At 39.6% G+C, this 20159-nt stretch overlaps 1 protein-coding gene across 1 annotated transcript in view; it reads left to right on the top strand.

Annotated features, from left to right (window-relative positions):
• Nucleotides 1-20159, top strand: part of abcc8 (ATP-binding cassette, sub-family C (CFTR/MRP), member 8) — a 122000-nt gene that overhangs the window by 22410 nt on the left and 79431 nt on the right. The window contains exons 6-9 of the mRNA XM_033968232.2: nt 7910-8098; nt 10858-11022; nt 12593-12748; nt 19766-19900. Of these exons, the coding sequence (XP_033824123.2) occupies nt 7910-8098; nt 10858-11022; nt 12593-12748; nt 19766-19900 (645 nt within the window). The remainder of the gene's footprint in view (nt 1-7909; nt 8099-10857; nt 11023-12592; nt 12749-19765; nt 19901-20159) is intronic.

Below are 20159 nucleotides of genomic sequence, written 5' to 3'. Positions count from 1 at the left end.
CACTGCTGCGTGTGTATCCGGTGTGAATGCCGACTCTCTTCCTTCCGCCTAAACTTTGAGATTTTGAGATGAGAGAGATTTTTTTTTCTGCACTGTTTGTCTAAGCTTTATTCCTGAAAAAACAAAAATGCACGTCCAATTTTCCAGTCAGAAGAAAATCTTGCAAAGAAATGAAAATGCAGTGTGATTTAAAAAGGGTTTGAAAGGTAAATGCATAGAAAAACTGCCAAAAAGTTAATTTAGTTGACGAAAATATTTTAAAAGACCTATATTACACTATTTTCTGATCTGTTCTAATGTTGTTTCCTCGTCACAAACAGACCTGGAGTTGTGTTTTTTTTTCATTCACACATGTTTAACACAAAAACCCTGCAGATTTAGGCTGAGTTCTTCTCTCAAACTGAAAAAAAAAAACTATTCTACCTTGTGATGTCATCATGTGGTAATACAGGAAGTGCTCCGCGTTTTTAAACCTATAGCGTCGGATGCTATCGTCGCCGTTAGACTCGCGGTCATGGACTTTCCGTCACCGTAACTCCACAACCGACTGTGCATCATGTAAATTCAAACGGCGTCTCAAAGCAGAAACATGAGGCTCTTTAAATATGTTACTGTCATTACGGTAATGTGGTTACGTCGCCCTCGAAGACGACCAATCAGAGCGCGTCGAAGGAAAAATAAGGATGGGTATGTAAAATAGAGGAAGTTGTGTGAAAAAAGGCAAAAGTACATGATGATCCTTCCTTTAACGTGATTTTTATGGCTAAAAAAGAGAAAAAAAGTCTAGGCAAACTGCAATGGTCTATAATGTGCTCAGTCCTACACCTTCACTAGAATCATCTGGATAATTTCAGCTCTGGAATTGTCAATCTTCTACTAAACTAAAGGTAAAATGCAGCTGTTAACTTAAAAACTACCACTTCATGACATCACAAGTTGGAACAGAGCGTTTTGAGCTTTGGAGATGTAGACAGACTAATAATAAAGTTACTCAAACATGTGCGAATGAAACAAAACACAACTCCAAGTCTGTTTTTGAGGAGGAAACGACATTCTAACATGACTAAAACCTCATAAGAGTCAGTTTTGCATTAAATAGCACCTTTAAATAACAACAAATTACAACACGATATCCAGCTCCAACACATTTTGTATTTGCCTGATTGAACTTGTCTTGGAAAACATAAAATAATATAAAAATCACACCAGTTAAAGTAAAAACCTTTGTCCGTATTCAGCAAGCATCCTCCAAAACTCTCCCCTGCAGCAAGGCAACAGAGCAGCGAAGGATGCTGCTAATCCCTGCGGAAGGCTAGAGTCAGCGGAGGGGGCGGGGCTTATGGACGACTGTTGCCCTTATACTGTGAACGGGACGACATTGCGACCTCTGTGGGGGGTTAAGCGGACTGCGCAGTGTGAGAATGGAGCAGAAACGAGCTCAAGGTACAGCTGGCGTCTGTGGGTCTTTGAGGATGACGCAGGCTCTGACACTCGGAGAGAGTGTTTGAAAACGGAAACAAAGACACTGGAGGATGGTCACGTCTGCTCCCTCGCTCTGGGTCTGGTGTAGTGAGCGTGCGGTAGATTATAACACTGTTCTGGGATGAAATCGTCTTATGTTCTGTGACTAAACAGCCGCTTCTTGGACAGTTGCTGCAAACAGATACAGTGACTTTGGTGAAGAGTGTTGAAGCCATATTTTTAGACTTTTTTAATGCATATTTTTAGACTTTAATGAGGCAAATCGTTCATTCTGTCTACGTTTATCTGTCTACTTCTGTGTTAAATCATAATATTGTTTAATTTGGTTTGGTTTATTATTGTTTCCTTTGGTTTGCCTTTTCATTGTTCCATAGTTTGATCCATAGTAAAAGAAAATGGCTCCGATAAACTTCCTGTGTTACTACGTTGTTCTCTCTAAACATTCTGGCATCTTAAATCCACAGAAGGACATGAATTTGTGAATAAATTGATAAAATATATTATCCCATACAAAGTTAGCCTTTAATTTGAAAGGCAGTGGCTCAGTTGGTAGAGCGTTTGTCCTCTGATCTGAAGTTTGGTGGTTTAAATCCTGCTCTCAATATACACATCATTGGTTGAACGGTCAGATCCATTGATCCACAAGTTGGCGATGCCATTCCAGCTCCCATAGACGAATGCGGTTGTTGTGTCCTTGGGCAAGACACTTAACCTTAACTCTTAACTCGTCCCCAGTGTGTGGTTTCTTGATGTAAAGTGGTTTGAGCGACATAAAGGTCGAAAAGCACTGTATAATAATGTGATTTTTTAAAAATATTGCGTCTAAAGGATTACACAGTGTCCACTTATCCAGAACTCCCAGACTTCCCTCACCCCAGACACTTCCTCCAACTCGCCCGGTGGGACCCCAAGGCGCTCCCAGGCCAGCCGAGAGACATATTCCCTGTTAGGTGCAGGCACTTTTTTTATTTCTACCTGTGTTTTCTACGTTTTAATTCATAACTTATTCCAATATTTTCCTGTATATTTTTGTTGGTTCAAGTTAGTTAGGAGTTAGTTGAAAATTCTCACCTGTTTTTTTGTAATTCTTGCCTGTTGTTTTGCTCCCTTTGACCCTTTACCTCTGTTCTCCTGTGTCCTTCTTAAATATGTTTTGATCCTTGTTTAAAATCCTTTGTTTTACATAAACTTTCTGTCAAAACTGTCTTCTGTCTTTTCACTTTCACTGTCACTTTGCAGATCGCACCTACAGTATATTGCAAAATTTGTAGAAAACCTTTGGAAAACTCATTTGACAAACGTGAGTGATTGGAAATGACGTGCTCTGTTAGATGCACGGCTCTGGAAGCTGCTGGTATTATCTTCTTCAAATAAGGACATAGTTTTGATTTTGATGCTAAGGAATAGACTCGATACTCAATACCGATTCTGAGACCATGATGATAATAAAAAATGCTCTTTATTTAGACAGTAGAATGTCTATATTACATGGTAGTACTTTTTGTATCCCCATGTGGCCTTATATCTGTATAATCCCTCAGTGTCCAGTAGGTTCATAATGGTCCATGGGCGTGTACTAAACTATTGTCGTGTCCCAACTCGACGGTTTCTCACTTCGTCGGCTGCATTTGAAAGACACTTACGTCACTTCCGGTGCAACAAGACCTTTCCCAATTCATGCATCCGACGAGCGCGGCTGAAAAATGTGCCCTTCGTTTTTATGGAGATCGGCGATGAACGAAGCGTGCATCTGAGCAGACTTCGCGCGCTGCTATATCCCATCATGCACCGTGCGTGACTTCTTCCACGGGAGAAACAAGGTGTATTTTCTTAAAGTTACGTAAAACTAGCTACTACAATTGGGAATAAATCACCTCGAACTTTTTATCTCCCTATTGATATTCAAAGAGAAAGATTAATTCCGTACTTCATTCAATCTAAACAGAAATAAACGGCTGCGACGACGGCACCTTGACTCTTCTTCGGTGAAATGATAAAGAATTAAATGTAAAACAAATTATTTCGGTGTTCATTTTACACATTTAGGTCAGCGGCCGTCACGGTTGCAAGGCGTCGTAACGTAAGCGCACAGACAGCGGTTGATGAACACTCTGTAGACCTGTCCCGTTTCAGCATGGAGTTTGTGCCCGACAGACGCTAAACGGAGGAGCACCCTTTGTCAGCCGGGTACTTTGAACGATACTTCGAAGTGCGCAACCGTCAAATTGAGACGTGGCCTATGCGTCTTATACTTGTTCTGATACAGCTCCAGATCATTCCAAATATATTCAGAAAAGGCTCATTTCTGTCCGTGAATGTGACTTTTTAAGTATCAACACCAGCTCAAATGAGGATCTAGTTTTGATAAGAGTTTTAGTATCATTTAGTGTCTGATTTTGACTGGAGAAATTCAGTGACGTTTGATGAAAAGCAACATGCTAAAGTGAGAATGACTTTTATGTGGAGCCTGTGTGGGTGGAGGCTGATGTGTCGCTCTGTGTAAGTGAGAAGTCCCGTTTTGGACCAAACCATTTCTTGGATTTGGTTTAAAATTCCAGCCACGTCACAATAACCCGGGGCTATGATGATGAATGTGTTTCTGCAGCCAGGAGAGTCTGACAGAAAAATAATAATGAGGCAGATGACAGTTTGAGAGAAGAGACCGGATTATCTTTGACATTCGGGAAGTGATTGACAGGTCTGGTCGTCCACGGACACGGACAGGTCATTTTACCTTAAGAGCAGTGTTCCGTTTAGCCCATTATTTGATTAAAACTGTCAAACTTCAAAGTCAAATGAAAGAGATGTCCTGGACGCTGAGTGGCGTGGGCTGGGATGTTGACTTTTCTGTTTAAAATAATTAAACGCCCACAATTGCTGAATAAAATAAAGGTTTTTACAATAGATGCTGTGGAGATCTCATTTGTTTACGCTGTTATATAATGTAGTTCCCTCTGTAGAGATGGACAGTATTGATTGATAACTTGGATAATGTTGTTTTGAAGATATGCAGAGTCTGGACTGAACAAAGTACTGCATATAATGTGACTACACTGTTCACTTTGTAGTAATAATAATAATCCAGTGCGTTTAGGTTCATGTTGTTTCATGTCTGTCCATTAACACTGTCCCAATATAAAAAATGAATGAATAAATAAATGGGGGATGCATCGATCCAGCTTTTTCAGCTCTGCTTCTGATATCGATTCTCTGGCTTTAAGTATCTGCCGATATCAACCGATACCAGTGTAGGGATTGTTAATTATGCCGTAAACGACTGAACAGCTTTGTATGAATGAAAGTTAAGATAAGATAAGATAAGATCTGCCTTTATTAGTCCCACAGTTGGGAAATTCCAGTATTGCACCGCACAGTTAAAGAACAGAAGGAAAATGGTACAGATAAATAGATAAATAGTTTTAAATAATTTAAAAAATAGACTTAAAAATAGACTCTAATATAACATCTTCATAAAGTGACTTAAGTATTGCACATAGGTGTGGTTGAATGACACATGTTCAGTGTTCACAGTGTTCATTGTACAGTCTGACAGCAGCAGGAAGGAAAGACCTGAAACCTTCACACAGCGAGGGTGAATCTGTCACTGAAGCTGCTCTCCAGGGCAGACAGAGCGTCCTGCAGGGGGTGAGACTCATGGCCCAGCATAGAAATGACCTTAGTCAGGACCCTCCTGTCCCCCACCTCCTGCACTGAGTCCAGAGGACAGCCCAGGACGGAGCTGGACTTCTTGATGACCTTGTCCCTCTCCCTCTCTGTGATGCTGCTGCTCCAGCAGACCACACCGTACAGGCTGATGTCACCAGAGTCATAGAAGTTCTTCAGGAGTGGCCCTGTCACTCCAAAAGACCTGAGTCTCCTCAGGAGATAGATCCTGCTCTGACCCTTTCTGTACAGTGCATCTGTTTTGTGAGTCCAGTCCAGTTTGTTGTTGTTTGTTGTTCTAAACCGATATCATGTGACCGATACTTGATTCAGCAGAAATTCCTGGATCAGCGCTAATATCTGATACCAGTATCGTATCGGTGCATTTCTAGTCTGAATTAGATCCAGATGAGCTGATGGCCAATAAGATCTGCTGATATTTTTGACCCAATATGTAAGGCTGAGGGTTTTTTTTTTTTTTTTTTTGGTGCAATAAACACAAGCAACTTTTATTTTTGTAATTTTTTTGTCTAAAAGTTACATACTGTAGCTTTAAATCTATGTAACTATCATTGATTTAATAATGGGTGTTTTTTTAATGTGGCCGTTTTATACCTACAAAAACATGCATTCTCAAATGTCCCCACAGATCTGACCTGTAACTTGGCCTGGTTACATCAGCTGCTTTTTTTTGTGATATTAAATAGGTTTAATGCCAAACTATGGAACATACCAGGCAAAGAAATAACAATCAGAAAAGTTACATAGTGTACTTTTAACCATAGAACATATACATTGCTCATATGTGGCTTCATGTCAACCATTTACCCAAATAAAGTAATTTAAAGTCGTCCACAAACCTGTTTTAATACAAACTGAATAAGAGAGCAGTATAGTCACATTTTAAACAGTATTCTGAACACGAAAACGTTACATAAACATTTAAATGTATGTTCCCAGACAAAAATGAACGTGCAAATTAAACTAAAACTCAAACAAAAATGTGCAAATATCATCTCTTTATTGGTCTGTCTGTACTCTGAATATCACGTTTGTTGTTTATTGTTTTAAAACCTCAAAGTGCTGTACTTATGTGGGTAACTTTACAGCCCCTGCACATTGTCTGATACTTGAACTTCAACTTATCCATTTAAAGACATTTAGCACCGACCCACACTCTACGTACTTAGCTTTGTTGCTCAAGAATTAAGTTCAAATGGAAGACTTGTATCTGTTTAAAGTGATGCTGATGTCAAGGAAGAAACTCAGCACAAAAGAACAGATGGAAAGATGGAACAGAACCTATTATTTGAGGTTGAAAGCTGGAGTATTTGAGAAGCAATAGAAGCACAAGTACAAAGTTTGAATCTGTCGGATTGAAGTAGTATCATCATGGGGATATTAAAGACATATTAAAGGTGTTCATTTTTGTCAGTATCGCCCCCTGCCTCTTCCCCAGCATCATTACCCCGGTACATCTCTGAAACTCACTGAACCGCTCCATTTTCACCTGATAAAATGTCTAGAAAGAAGCGTTTCGTCTTGACCTCGTTTTGCTCTAACGACGGCTCTTTGGTGAAATTCGTGTTCGACCAATTACTGCCCCTCGCTCCGTTATAACCGGCCTCAACTGTCCAGCGAAGTGTCCCGCGGTGCTGCCACTTTGACTCTAATGGGGTCGTGTCAAGTGCTCGTCTCCATTCGGCTGTCACTGCTTTACCTGAAAGGATTCACAGTATGGCATTAAAAGTACAGTACAGTAACTTCTTTAGCACGTTCTCCATAGAGATAGACACGTTTTATGTGTTACGAGGAAAGATTAAACCCAGAGGAACAGTATTTCTACGGAAAAAAGTAGGAATAGGCCGTCCTCCAGAGTCAGGTTTGTGAAGATGCAAGCCCACTCAGAATAAGGACATGTTTTTTTTTTGGGTTTTTTTTAAGCAATAAAAACACAAATACAGCTTTTATTTTAGTCCATTTTTTGTCTAAAAGTTACATACAGTTGTCCCTCACTATAACGCGGTTCACCTTTCGTGGTCTCGCTGTTTCACGGATTTTTTACATCGTATGAACGTGCATTGTGTCGTGCGTCCTGATTGGCTGTTGGACTGTAGACCATTGTGTTGTGCGTCCTGATTGGCTGTTGGACTGTAGACCATTGTCCATCAGTCTCCTCCGTGCCGTGTCTCCTGTCCAGTACAGAATGTGTTCAGACAAATTTACATAAACGTTGGATCGCAGTGTGACTCTGAAGTGCTGTACGTTTGCAATTTGTTTTCTCCCCGACAAAACCCACAATGTCGATGAAACGTTCTGCACCGACAAAGACGCCTACGAAGGTTTGAACTTTGAGAGAGTTTAAATGAGAGAGAAATGTGAGAAAATGTTAATGCCTGTGTGAGAAAAGTGTATAAAGTGTGTGGTGAGGGGTTTTACAGCAAAAACATAGAGAATAAGTAAAAAATAAAGCTGATACTTTGCGGATTTTGCCTTTTGTGGGTTATTTTTAGAACTTACTGTAAGCAGGGCGGCCTTCTCACAGATCTAACCTGTAACTTGACCTGGTTACATCACCTGCTCTGTTTGTTAGTTGTTACTTTTTGATAGTTTATTGCCATACCGTGAAACATACCAGACAAATAAATAACAATCAGAAATGTTGCATAGTGCACCTTTAGCCACAGACCTACACACTGCCCATATGTGGCTTCATGTCAACATTTCATTGATTTTTACTCTTTTCTACTGTCATCCTTGTCAGAAACCGCAGGGCACAGCTCCGCAGGGTCCCAAGTGGATCTGGCAGGCGTTGAGGAAAGCGTTCGGGAGACCTTTGATCCTCAGCATCACGTTTCGTTTCCTCGCCGACCTGCTTGGCTTCGCCGGGCCTCTGTGCATCTCGGGCATCGTTCACCACATCAGCAAAGACAACCGCACGATACAGCCTCCGGTAAGAGTCACCACTGTACCTTTTGTATCGTAATGTAAACGTGAAGATGCAGCGGTGGTTCAGCTTGTGCACCCAGTAACCTGAGGGTGGCCGGTTCAATCTGTGACTCCGGTGCTTCTCTCACCCTCTCTGTATAAATATGTCAGTCTGATCAGGTGATGGGCTTTAGTTGAAGGCCAGTTGGCATAGAATAGAGAGTGAACAAACTGTCCCAAGTGGAAAATCATTCTTTAGTACCTAGAAAAGAGCTATGTTGAACTAAAGCATCGTTGTTGTTTCATAATTTCTCTTTTAATCATTATAAATACATAGATATAACACTAAATCCACCTTTTTTGTTGTGTATAAGGCATTTTTAAACTATTTTCTGCTGTTCCTAGTCCATTATTTGCCCTTTTGTTATGTCAGTTTACAGCTAAAACAGTCATAAAACAGTGTATGCTTCAATCTATGGTTACTCTGTGTCATTGCATTTGAAAACGCCAGTGTGATGCCCCGCCCCGCTGTGACGAGACGCTCAGTTGGACTCACATAGGTGCAGGGGCGGAGTTTGAAGTGTACGTCAGCAGCGGTTCATTCAGACCCAGGCTAACTGTGTGTGAGATTGTTATTAAAGCGGTTTCTTTTTGGTCTAGTCTTGGTCTGTCATGATAATTACTATATTGACTTAACGTTCAATGTATGAAAGACGGGATATTTTTCATGGGGACTTTTTCTGTGTACTAGACGGGAAGTTTGAGTTATTTGTACTACTGTAAAATTTGAGGGATAGAAGGTTGAAGATCTGTGTAGAAAGTATACGCCATTTTCTACGCAACTAATTACAAAAGTGTGTCATTCTGCTATTTACTCATTTAGAATATTTATTTTGGGGAGAATCCTGCTTTAGGATTATTGCACCATTGACAAAGTTTCGTTTTAATATAATCGTCTATATTTTTATCAATAATACATCAAAATTTGTTATCGTCTCAGACTTAACTTGCAAAAAACTATCGATAAAAGTCTAAACAAGATCTTTCCTTCTTTGCTGTTTGCCGAGGACATTTTATTTAACTGTGAATCAAAACAAGCAGGAATAGGCCAGACCAGGTAGAAGTCAGGTTTGTGAAGATGCGAGTCCGCTCAGGAGGATGTTTTTCTATATTTTTGTGCAATAAACACAAAAAACAACTTTATTTTAGTCTATTTTGGGGTTTAAAGGTTACATACTGTGGCTTTAAATGTATCTAACTAGGATTTATTTAGCATTTATCGGTGTTTTGATGTTTTATTCTTTGCAAAAACATGCATTCTCACTGTAAGCAGGTCTTCCCCCACAGATCTGACCTGTAACTTGGCCTTGGTTGCTTTACCTGCTTCTCTTTATGATGATACATAGGTTTAATGCCATACTTTGGAACATAACAGACAAAGAAATAAGCAAAAAAGCAAAAAAATGTCCTGTTTTGTTAGGTGTTTAGTCCCACTTTCATAAACACCCTCGAGTCTACCGTACTTTGCGTCCTGCAAAGGTCACGACCTCAGGAGACTTTTGTACACAATACCTCGTCCTCGCAGTACTCGCCCTGCTGCTATTCTAATGCAAGCCTCATAAAACATTCATCACACTTATTTGCTGTTGTAGCGGTCTCTAGTTTCTTCTATTCATCAGACCGTGCGGCTGCCAGACGTCTGACAGCCTCTCAGACATTTTACACTTTCATTTTGTCACTCAGAGTTTATATTAGCAGCAGTATATCGCAAAGTTTGTGTGAAGACTATTACTGGAATTGTCAGGCGCTAATTGGAAAAGCTACGTGGCGTTTTGGGGCTAATAGAAAAAGGGATAAAAGCTAACAGGGGAATTTCGAGGTTGGGCTCATCTGGACAGTTACGTTTCTAATCAATAATTTGTCCCTAGAAGAGTTGAGAAATTAGCTACCTGTTACATAATTAATTAAAGTTTCAGGACGTCTCATATCATGTTTCAGTCGGTGAAGAGTTATTACCATAGACTGTACAAAGAAGTGGCGTCACGAATAGCGCTCGGCTCCAGTCAAACGAAGCGAATTGATGCTAGCAGTTATAGCGACGAAGTTGGAGCTGAGTTACGTATTCGGAAATTCAACCGTGAGTGTCATGACAACCGAAGAGCCAATCCAGAGCGAGGCTGTTGAAAGGTAACGCCTCTTCCTGACCGCAGCTCTGGTTCAGCCGGGAGAGACGCTTAGCAACGCTGTCAATCAAACCTGTTGCTAACGCTAGCGGGAGTGACCATGGGGAAAGAAGGTGTCTGATTTGTCTGTTATTAAAGTTCATATTTTAATTTACGGACACAATAGCGCAATAAAATCAACATTTTAAGACCAAAATGATGAGCCTGACAGCAGTTACAGAGAGAAGGACCACAGTTTCCCAATGTAAAGTGAATTGAAGCCAGAATCGATGGAGCCGGAAGCGCGCCGATGCTCATTTTTTTATTTGGAATGCGGCGGCTAGCAGGTTAGCTATGTCCGTTTATAAATATATACAGTCTATGGTTATTGCACAAGTTGAAAAAGGTTTATAGAGAAATATTTCTTCTTTCTATGAGGTCAAATTGCCGATCCTTCAGCTTCTAACCTTGTATTTGAGTCTGGTTTGCTGTGACGGATGGATTTGATTTAGCTGAAATAAAAACCTTTTGTTGTTTACTTGTTGCAGCTCGGTTTGACATTGAAAAGGTTGGCCCTCAGACTGATGACGATAAATAACCAGATTTAATTTTGTGCTTTCAGAAAAGGCTCCTGGGGATTTATTTCATCTCCTCTAAAGAGTTCCTGGAGAATGCTTACGTGTTAGCCGTGCTGCTCTTCTTCGCCCTGCTCCTACAGAGAACGTTTCTGCAAGCTTCATATTACGTGGCCATTGAAACGGGGATTAAACTGCGCGGAGCAATACAGGTGCGTAACAAATCATGGATCAGGCTATAAAAGAGCAGAAGTAGTCACAATATTTACATCACCGATTTACAACTCCATCCTCAGACACAAAATAAAGAAAAAAATAGAGCTGGTTATGACTGGGGGGATAGTTCACATTTTAGTGTAGTTCAATGGACTACCCTAAGATGTGAACTGTCCTAGGATGTGAACGAACTACTCTAAGATGTGAACTGTCCTAGGATGTGAACTGTCCTAGGATGTGAACTGTCCTAAGATGTGAACTGTCCTAAGATGTGAACTGTCCTAGGATGTGAACTTTCCGTAGATGTGAACTGTCCTAAGATGTGAACTGTCCTAAGATGTGAACAAACTACTCTAAGATGTGAACTGTCCTAGAATGTGAACTGTCCTAGGATGTGAACTGTCCTAGGATGTGAACTTTCCGTAGATGTGAACTGTCCTAAGATGTGAACTGTCCTAGGATGTGAACTGTCCTAAGATGTGAACTGTCCTAAGATGTGAACTGTCCTAGGATGTGAACTGTCCTAGGATGTGAACTGCCCTAAGATGTGAACGAACTACTCTAAGATATAAACCTCCCTAAAATGTGAACAAACTACTTTAAGATGTGAACAGCCCTAAGATGTGAACTTCCCATAGATGTGAACCACCCTAAGATGTGAACTGCCCAACGATGTGAACTACCCTAAGATATAAACCACCATAAGATGTAATCTACCCTAAGATTTGAACTGCCCTAAAATGTGAACTACCCTAAGATGTGAAGTGCCCTAAGATGTGAACTGCAATAAGATGTAATCTACCCTAAGAGGTGAACTGCCCTAAGATGTGAACTGTCACCTAAGTCTTATCTTAGGGTAGTTCAATGGACTTAATATTAAAAAAAAATACATAAATAGGCCATGGTCACTGAGTAGCTAGCACTCATGCTTCGCAACAAGAAGGTTCCGGATTCAATCCCCAGGTCACCCAGGCCTTTCTGTGTGGAGTTTGCATGTTCTCCTTGTGTATGATACTACAAAACATGCACTATAGGTAAAATCCAGCAGTAGCTGATCAAACCTAGCAACAAGATGACAGGGTTCTGTAAGTCAATGGGTTAATTAAATATCTGAAGGGAGGAGCTAACTACACTGAAACTAACACACCACAGTTAAGGCTAAGATACACTTTATTGTCCACGTAGGGAAATTGTCTTCTGCATTTGTCCCATCCGTCAATGCTGCTGGAGCATCTCACCCGGGGACCCATCTCCATGACCCCCATGACACTGAACAAGGTCACACACACGAGTCCCCAGGTGAGATGCCTCAGCAGCATTGAAGGATGGGTCAAATATAGAGGTCAAATTTCCATACGGGGTGTACCTTAACCTTAGTGTAGTTATCTCCTTCCTTCAGACAGATATTTAATCAAATCAGTGACTTACAGACCCCTGTCAGACCTGCAGAAGCTCCTCAGATGAGACGCAAAATGAATTCACTGCTAAAAACTTTATTCCAGCTGACAGAATTCAATTTTCTTTTACGATCATTTCAGAATAATTTATGTTTCATTTCTCTCCCAGACTAAAATCTACAACAAGATCATGCATCTGTGCACGTCCAACATGTCCATGGGGGAGCTCACCGTGGCTCAGATCTGCAACCTGGTCGCCATAGATACGAACCAGCTCATGTGGTTCTTCTTCCTGTGTCCAAACCTGTGGGCCATGCCAGTGCAGGTAAGACAGCTCTGTAACTGCAACAAGAAATGTTTAGAGGTCAGTGATTATTAATGTCGATTAGTTAGTTAATATATATTTTTACATAGGACATTATGATTATTTAAATACATTTTAACCAAATAAAGGTTGGAATATAAGTTGTATAATTGTTGAAACTGTTTATTCTATATAACTTGGTGATAAAACCGCTTTTGGCCTGTGTTTGAGAGTGTGTTCAGTCAGGGCCGGTCCTAGATTTCAGGGGGCCCTAAGCTGAATCTGTCTCTGGGGCCCCTCCTGGCTCAGCTGTTGGTGATTCGTGCTCTCATCACTTTGACCAGTTGTTTTTGTGTTTATATGAGCAACATCAGACTGAAAACATCCAGAATGTCACAACGACCACAGACACAAGAACAGAACACAAACATATAAGGAAGGGTCAAGATTTTTACAATTCTAGACATTTTTTCTTCGTTTCTGGTGGATTTTAATGTGTTCCAGTTGCGATAGTGCTCTTACATTTACATTATGTCGGGTCCTAAACACATAGCTGCCCTCACCTCTGCCCGACTCAAAAACAAACGTAACAGCAACAGATATTTCACTCCTTTAGATATAAAACAAATTTAATCGTTTTAGGGGGATATTTAGGCTGCTGTAAACGCACAAGCCCTGTGTCTAATAAAACGTGATATATTATATGATTTTCAATATAAATGTATGTGCTCTTGGGGGCCCCCTGGTGGCCTCAGAGCCCTAAGCAGCTGCTCAGTCTGATTATAGTCTGGACCGGCCCTGCGTTCAGTCTTACACTTGTTTTGCCTTAGTTTGAGCCCAGTTTAATCCTGACTTGACTTGGTTCTGTTCTAGTTCTGGTTTAGGTCTGTGCTTAGTCCCAGTTTCAACGTGGTCCAGATAATAATTATGATTATTTCAGTAGTAAAAGAAAAATTTAAATCATCAATTGGACAAAAAGTTGTAGGAGTGAAGACGTTCGGCTGCTCGTCCAAGCCGTCACATTAATGGTGGACATTGCTTTATATTTATCTGAAGGGAAGACCTTGCTAGATATAAGGCAGCGTCTACCAGGAATTTGACCTTTCTTTTCGTCGTCCAGGTATGATCCATAGTAAGAGATTACACAGACAGAGAGATTATTCCAGTAGTTGTTTAGTCCTGGTTAGTCCTCGATTAATCATTGCCGTCCTCGTTGGCACACTGCAACAACACGCTAACAGCTACATTCCGTTCTCTAAAACATTACCTTTGTTCAATAAAAGTCATCATACTTGTTGTAGCGCTGCCTGTCCTATCACGTTTCACGGTTTGCAGCTAACAGCCTATTTCTGTAATATCATTGTCCTGTCATTTCCTTTACACCGAGTATCACGTGTACCATAGCGTCTGTTTCCATTTCAAAATACCACATGTTATCTGCGCTTTTCTCAGTTACATCACACTCTGTTTCCATAAGGCTAAATCTGCTCTGTGTAATGCCTCAGTCATAAAATAGAGCATCCATAGATAGATATGTATAGGTGAAGATCAGGCGTCAAGTGTCTGAGGGATAAACTAAATATTGTTGTGGATGGATGCAGCGTGACCTTGGGCTTCATTCTCACGCTGCATATATTCTTCATATAGAACAGGGAGGAAGAAACGCACAAAGAAACACACACACACACTCTTTGCACAGCTTAACTTTTATTAAAAACGTAAAATGTAAAGTAAACAACTATTAAAATTCAAATTAATCACAAAAAAAGCTTGTTTTTATGTGTCAAATGCTACAGTTTGTGGTGTTGTTTTCATATTACGCCCTCAAATTTGCGTTAGCGTTAGCATTGAGACACAAACTTGTCTCTTTCTAAATACAGAAGTGTCCTCAGGTGAAGTTTTTATTTTATTTGTGTAGTTTTAAACACCATGTCAGTGGCTTTCACCTGCAGCTCTTCGTCCACTGCCTGATCTTGAATATTTTATTTGACTCGGCAAAGTTGGACAGAAAGTGGAGATGCTAACAGTGAGGTTGCAGAGCCTTTTCATGTGCATGTATTTCCTTCAGTTCATGATTCATTCAGGAGTTCACTCTGCAGAAGGGCTAAGTGTTTGGTCTGAGGTTTGGCTCCTGGCTTTTTTCCAACTATAATTTGTTTCTCCCGTTTGTCACTTTTTTTTTCCAAATCTTCTTCAGACTTAACAAATCACGAAAACCACACGATGTTGCAAGAAGCTGCAGGGTCCTAAGCTCTTAAAACATCCTCGATTTGGATAATTAGTATTTAAATGTAAACAAATATAACATTTTCTAAAAAACAAAAGTGCTTAAAAATTCAAAATTCATCTTTTATTAAACAAATCAGTGAAACAGATAATTTATCAGTCATTTATAATCGTTAGTGATCAACTTGGGCCTTTTTAAACTGTAGTCAAGACAAAATTTAATTGACCAACTGATACTTTGCATTAACGTTCCCTGGAGGTGTGACGCTAACTGTAGGCACTGCTCTGTCTGAGGCTCTGTTTGTTCAAGTTAGACTTCAATGTGAGCTTTATTTTAACACAATCTTAAAGAATCATAAAGAGCTGATGTGGTTGGGACTATGACAGATTAGCTGATTTTGTTCTGTTAAATAAGTTCCTCCAGTTGAAAGCCAGCTAGCATTAGCCAACAGTTTTTCAGTCAGTTTTGTTGAAAATCAAACTCCTAAACAGGACAATCATATCGAACACTCGTATTGACAGACTCCTGAAAAAATTTCCTTTTTAAATCCATTTTGTGTCTTTTACTTGAGACAGATATTCATATTTCCTTTGGCAGTGTTTGCTCATATGCGCAATGTGTCACCGTGGTAACCGCTGAACATCCCGCCATTGACATCCACGCAGAACCGCTTAAGATGTCGCTATCAGTAAGAGGGAAAAAGGTTATGAATTTCTTGTCTGTCAGTAAAAGCAGTAATCTTTAACTTTAAACCTTGTGTCTGACCTGAACACGCAGAGAAGCCACTTTTCCTTGCTCCATTTTCTCTCGTTCGGGAAAATACCTTCTCTTGAACGAAATCAAAAATAAAATATAGAAGTTACAAAGACCAGCCTTGTCCTCGGTCTGTTACTCGTGAACAGCGTACAGTCTCACTTTCTCTCAGCATCTCTCCTTATAAAAGTTTGAGCAGGTTTCATTTTGACTTCAGCTGTTATGAGTCCGCCCCCTCCAGCTGTCACTCAGATTATTATTAAACTTTAATGTGCTGCAATTACAGCTTCAGAAAAGAGGCCAGTTGAATAAAAGCCGCTAATGGTGGCAGATTGTGTGGGTAGAGCCAGGGCGTCTGAAACAATGGCCAATCAGGTGTCATTTCTGCAGTGATAATAAGAGAAAGTCTATGATCATACTTACTCTGACCCCCACGTCTAATGCCCCATAAAGATCCTATATTACTCAAAACTGAAGCTCAAAACTCTCTGTTGCACCTTGTGATGTCATGAAGTGGTAGTTTACAAGTTATCAGTTCCTTTTTTACTTTTAGTTCAGTAGAGATCGGCAATTCCAGGGCTGTAATCGTCCAAATGATTCTAGAAATGAAGGTGTGTGGAGTTTACAAACACAGTGGAGCACTTCCTGTTTCACCACGTGATGACATCACAAGGTGGAACAGACGTTTTCAGTTTGAGAGAAGAAGAACTCATCTTAAATATGCAGGGTTTGTGTGTTAAATGTGTGAATTTGAGCAATACCTACTTTATTTATTTTCATTTTTACAGTCCATTTTGTGTTTCTTTATGATATTTGAACATCTGCTTAGACATTTTACACATTTTCCACGCATTTCTAACAAACTATCGTAATATTATTGGGACAATCCAAAAAAAACTACTGTAAAATCTGCTTAAATCTGCAGCAGGTGTTGACATTTGAGCTCTGGAGGTTGATGCATTTGGCCATGAGCAGGTATAAAAAAGCAGAAAATGAGGCTTTTTTAATGACGCACACCACGAAAACTGTAATGGTAATCTCAAAAGATTTGCTGATTATTGAATTTCAATGTCTCTAGATGCGTCATGTTGAATATGAGCTCAATTGGACCAGTTATGATTGAAGTTTAAGCTCTGGTCTATACATTTCTATCACTATTGCCTCTGCTACAGCCGGCTAATATTACGTAAACAATAATGAGACGTCCAGTAGTTGGTTATGACGTTAAATGATTTTCTGAATAAAGTTTTTCTTATTACAAAATTTAACACTGCACAAGTATGTTCTCCATAAATAACACATAGTTTTAAATTCATTTCTTTGTAACAAAAACACTAAAATGTCCTGCGATGTGACAGAGACTTTGACATAAAGGGAAGTATGTTTACGTCACTTAAATAAAACTACAACTTTATCTCGACTTTAAAACGATAAAAGATATAAAGAGTTTGATGCTGTGACCCAAAGAGCGTCCGGTGTGTGACATGAAAAATCACATATTTAAAAAGACAAAAGTAGCGTGTTTGCACCAGGAGGAGCTCTGGGGTTAAAGGTTTAAGAGACACGTCAAAAGAAATAACGATCAGATTCTTATTTTTGTCAAATTCAACTGTTCTGACAAATGATGAACATGCAACAGTTTGATGTCCTGCAGCGTGACGGCCATATTTCCTGAGAAAAATCCCATTCTAATTGTTAAAAATATATATTCTTTAAGATGGGACAGTTTATTTTATAGCATTAGGCACATATTAAATCATTTATTACAATTTTTAACATGCAGATTTGTTGTAAAAAAAAAAAAAAAAAAAGAGTTTTATTGTACAACTACTTGTTTATTTTTATAGATTATTATTATTATTATTATTATTGTTGTTGTTGTTGTTATTATTATTATTATTATTATATTATTATATTTATTATTATTATTATTTTAATTATTATTATTTTATTTTTATTATTATTTTTATTACTCATTTACTTACTATTTAATTTGATTTTATTTAGTTATGGTTTTTGGGGTGTTCTGTGTGTGCGGGTCGAGTTCCGTGTTATGTTTATGTATAACTTTTGTATTAATGCTTCTTTGTATAACATGAAAAGCTTAAATAATGTGTTAAAAAAAGAAAAATTAAGAGTTACTAAAAATGATGCAATTCTCGTGAAAAGGCTTCTGTGGAATTCCTCACTCATTTTTGTATTTTATCACAAAACCGCGTCACACCGAAAAAAGGCGCTACACCCCCAAACGTCAAATACCAGTATAATGGCGCTCCTCAGGGTCAGAAGAGCCATTGTTGTTCACGTTGCCCCTGGTGACAATCGTTAGACTGCGGCAGGAGATGGGGCCATTCAGCTCCATCTGTTTGGGAGCGTCGTTGAGATTTCTGAGATAAAGACTGATGCCAGATCCAAACCACGAGACCACCTGACTCCTCAATGCCTCCAACTGTAATGAGACTGACGGGGGTCTTAATTGGGCCCGTTTCAGCGCGCTTCTCACGAAACTTGTTGCACGATGAGTCGTTTACATAAATACATAAAATACAAGGGATATACAAGAAAAGGCATCGACCCTATCTCAAAATGGTGACGCTGGTGACCAAATTTAGCCTCAATAACTGTCGTGATTGTTAAAAAAAATCCACAAAAAATAGTAAGTTACATATTAGAATCTAAGTTGTGACTGGCAGGACTTAAAATGTTTTACAGTGGTCTCCCTCATTCTAAAAATAACCCGCAACAAGCGAAATCCGCGAAGTATCGGCTTTATTTTTTACTTATTCTCTTTGTTTTTGTCTGTAAAACCCCTCACCACACACTTTATACACTTTTCTCACACAGGCGTTAACATTTTCTCACATTTCTCTCTCATTTAAACTCTCTCAAAGTTCAAACCTTCGTAGGCGTCTTTGTCGGTGCAGAACGTTTCATCGACATTGCGGGTTTTGTCGGGGAGAAAACAAATCGCAAACGTACAGCACTTCAGAGTCACACTGCGATCCAACGTTTATGTGAATTTGTCTGAACACATTCTGTACTGGACAGTATAGTGAGGGACGACTGAATTTCTAAATAGGATGGAAATTCTCCGCTACTGATTAAATTATTTATTTCAGTCAGAGTTGTTAAATTATTCCAGTGGAGTAAAAAGGTGTAGGCTGAATCGTAAATACTACTGCAATCGTACAGAGAAAATGGCTCGTTTCCTTACAAAATGTCTTGACTAGTAGCTTGACTTCACAGGAAAGTCAGTAGCGTAAAAACTGGGAGTAGAAACATTAAGTATTTGTCAGTTTAAGTAATTGTCCTCACAGTGCTAGCTAACAGTAGCTTATAGCGCCTGTGTATGTGCTGTAAAACGAACACCTCGGCCACAGCGCAGCTCAAAACCTACTTCTTAAACGGTCCATATTACGTAATTTTCTGATCTATTTAATAATGTTGTTTCCTCATCACAAACAGACCCGGAGTTATGTGTTGTTTTATTTTCATTCACACATGTTTAACTGCACAAACGATGCAGATTTACACACAGAAAACACTCTGTTCCTCCTTGTGAGGTCATTTGGTAAAACAGGAAGTGCTCCACCATGAGAAGATACTGTAAGCTTTCTGTGGCCATCTTAATTAATTGAACAAAGGGGAAAAACAAAAGTATTTATTTAAGTTAGTTAGTCTAGTCTTAGTCTTATTGTAGAGTTACACAGTTTAATTGAGGCTAAAACCAGCAGTTAACTACCACTTGATGACATCACAGGGTGGAACAGAGCATTTTGAGGTTTGGAGATTTAACAGACTAATAATAAAGTGCTACTCCAACATGTGTGAATGAAAAACACAACTCCAGGTCTGTTGTTTTTTTTTTTTAATTATAACATGGATACAATCTCACAGGAGTATGGCGCCTTTAACTAAAAAGTATTTGTTCCATGTGAATTAAGTCTTTATTCATGGTTTATTAAGGCAAATCAAGGCATAGTTATTCTAAAGTGGTAGTACTGGCTTCTTTCGTTATGTGAAGTCTAAAGCTCTTCTCCTTCTTCCTTCTTTCCCAGATCATAGTGGGAGTGATCCTGCTCTACTACCTCCTGGGAATCAGTGCCTTGATTGGAGCGACCGTCATCGCCGTGTTGGCTCCTGTCCAGTATTTTGTGGCCACTAAACTGTCTCACACACAGAAGAGCACACTGGTGAGTGGGTAAACTCTCTTCCATCGGCCTCGGTCCAAGTCCCTTTTAAAGATGCCAAGGGATTTCTGTGTCAAATCAATTACAAACAGCTTTCTTGTGGGAGCTGTTGCAAAGCTAAAGCATCGACTGTTTATATAAATGGACAGAGCTAACCTGCTAGCCGCCGCGTTCAAAATAGGAAATGATCACGGGCGCGCTTCCAGCTCGATCGACTCTTTCTCCAATTCACTTTACATTAGAAAACCGTCGATCCTCTCTC

This window comes from Periophthalmus magnuspinnatus, chromosome 6 (assembly GCF_009829125.3).
Source record: "Periophthalmus magnuspinnatus isolate fPerMag1 chromosome 6, fPerMag1.2.pri, whole genome shotgun sequence".
Lineage (NCBI taxonomy): Eukaryota > Metazoa > Chordata > Actinopteri > Gobiiformes > Gobiidae > Periophthalmus > Periophthalmus magnuspinnatus.
Note: the sequence above shows the minus strand (reverse complement) of the source record. Positions and strands in the feature narration are given on the sequence as shown.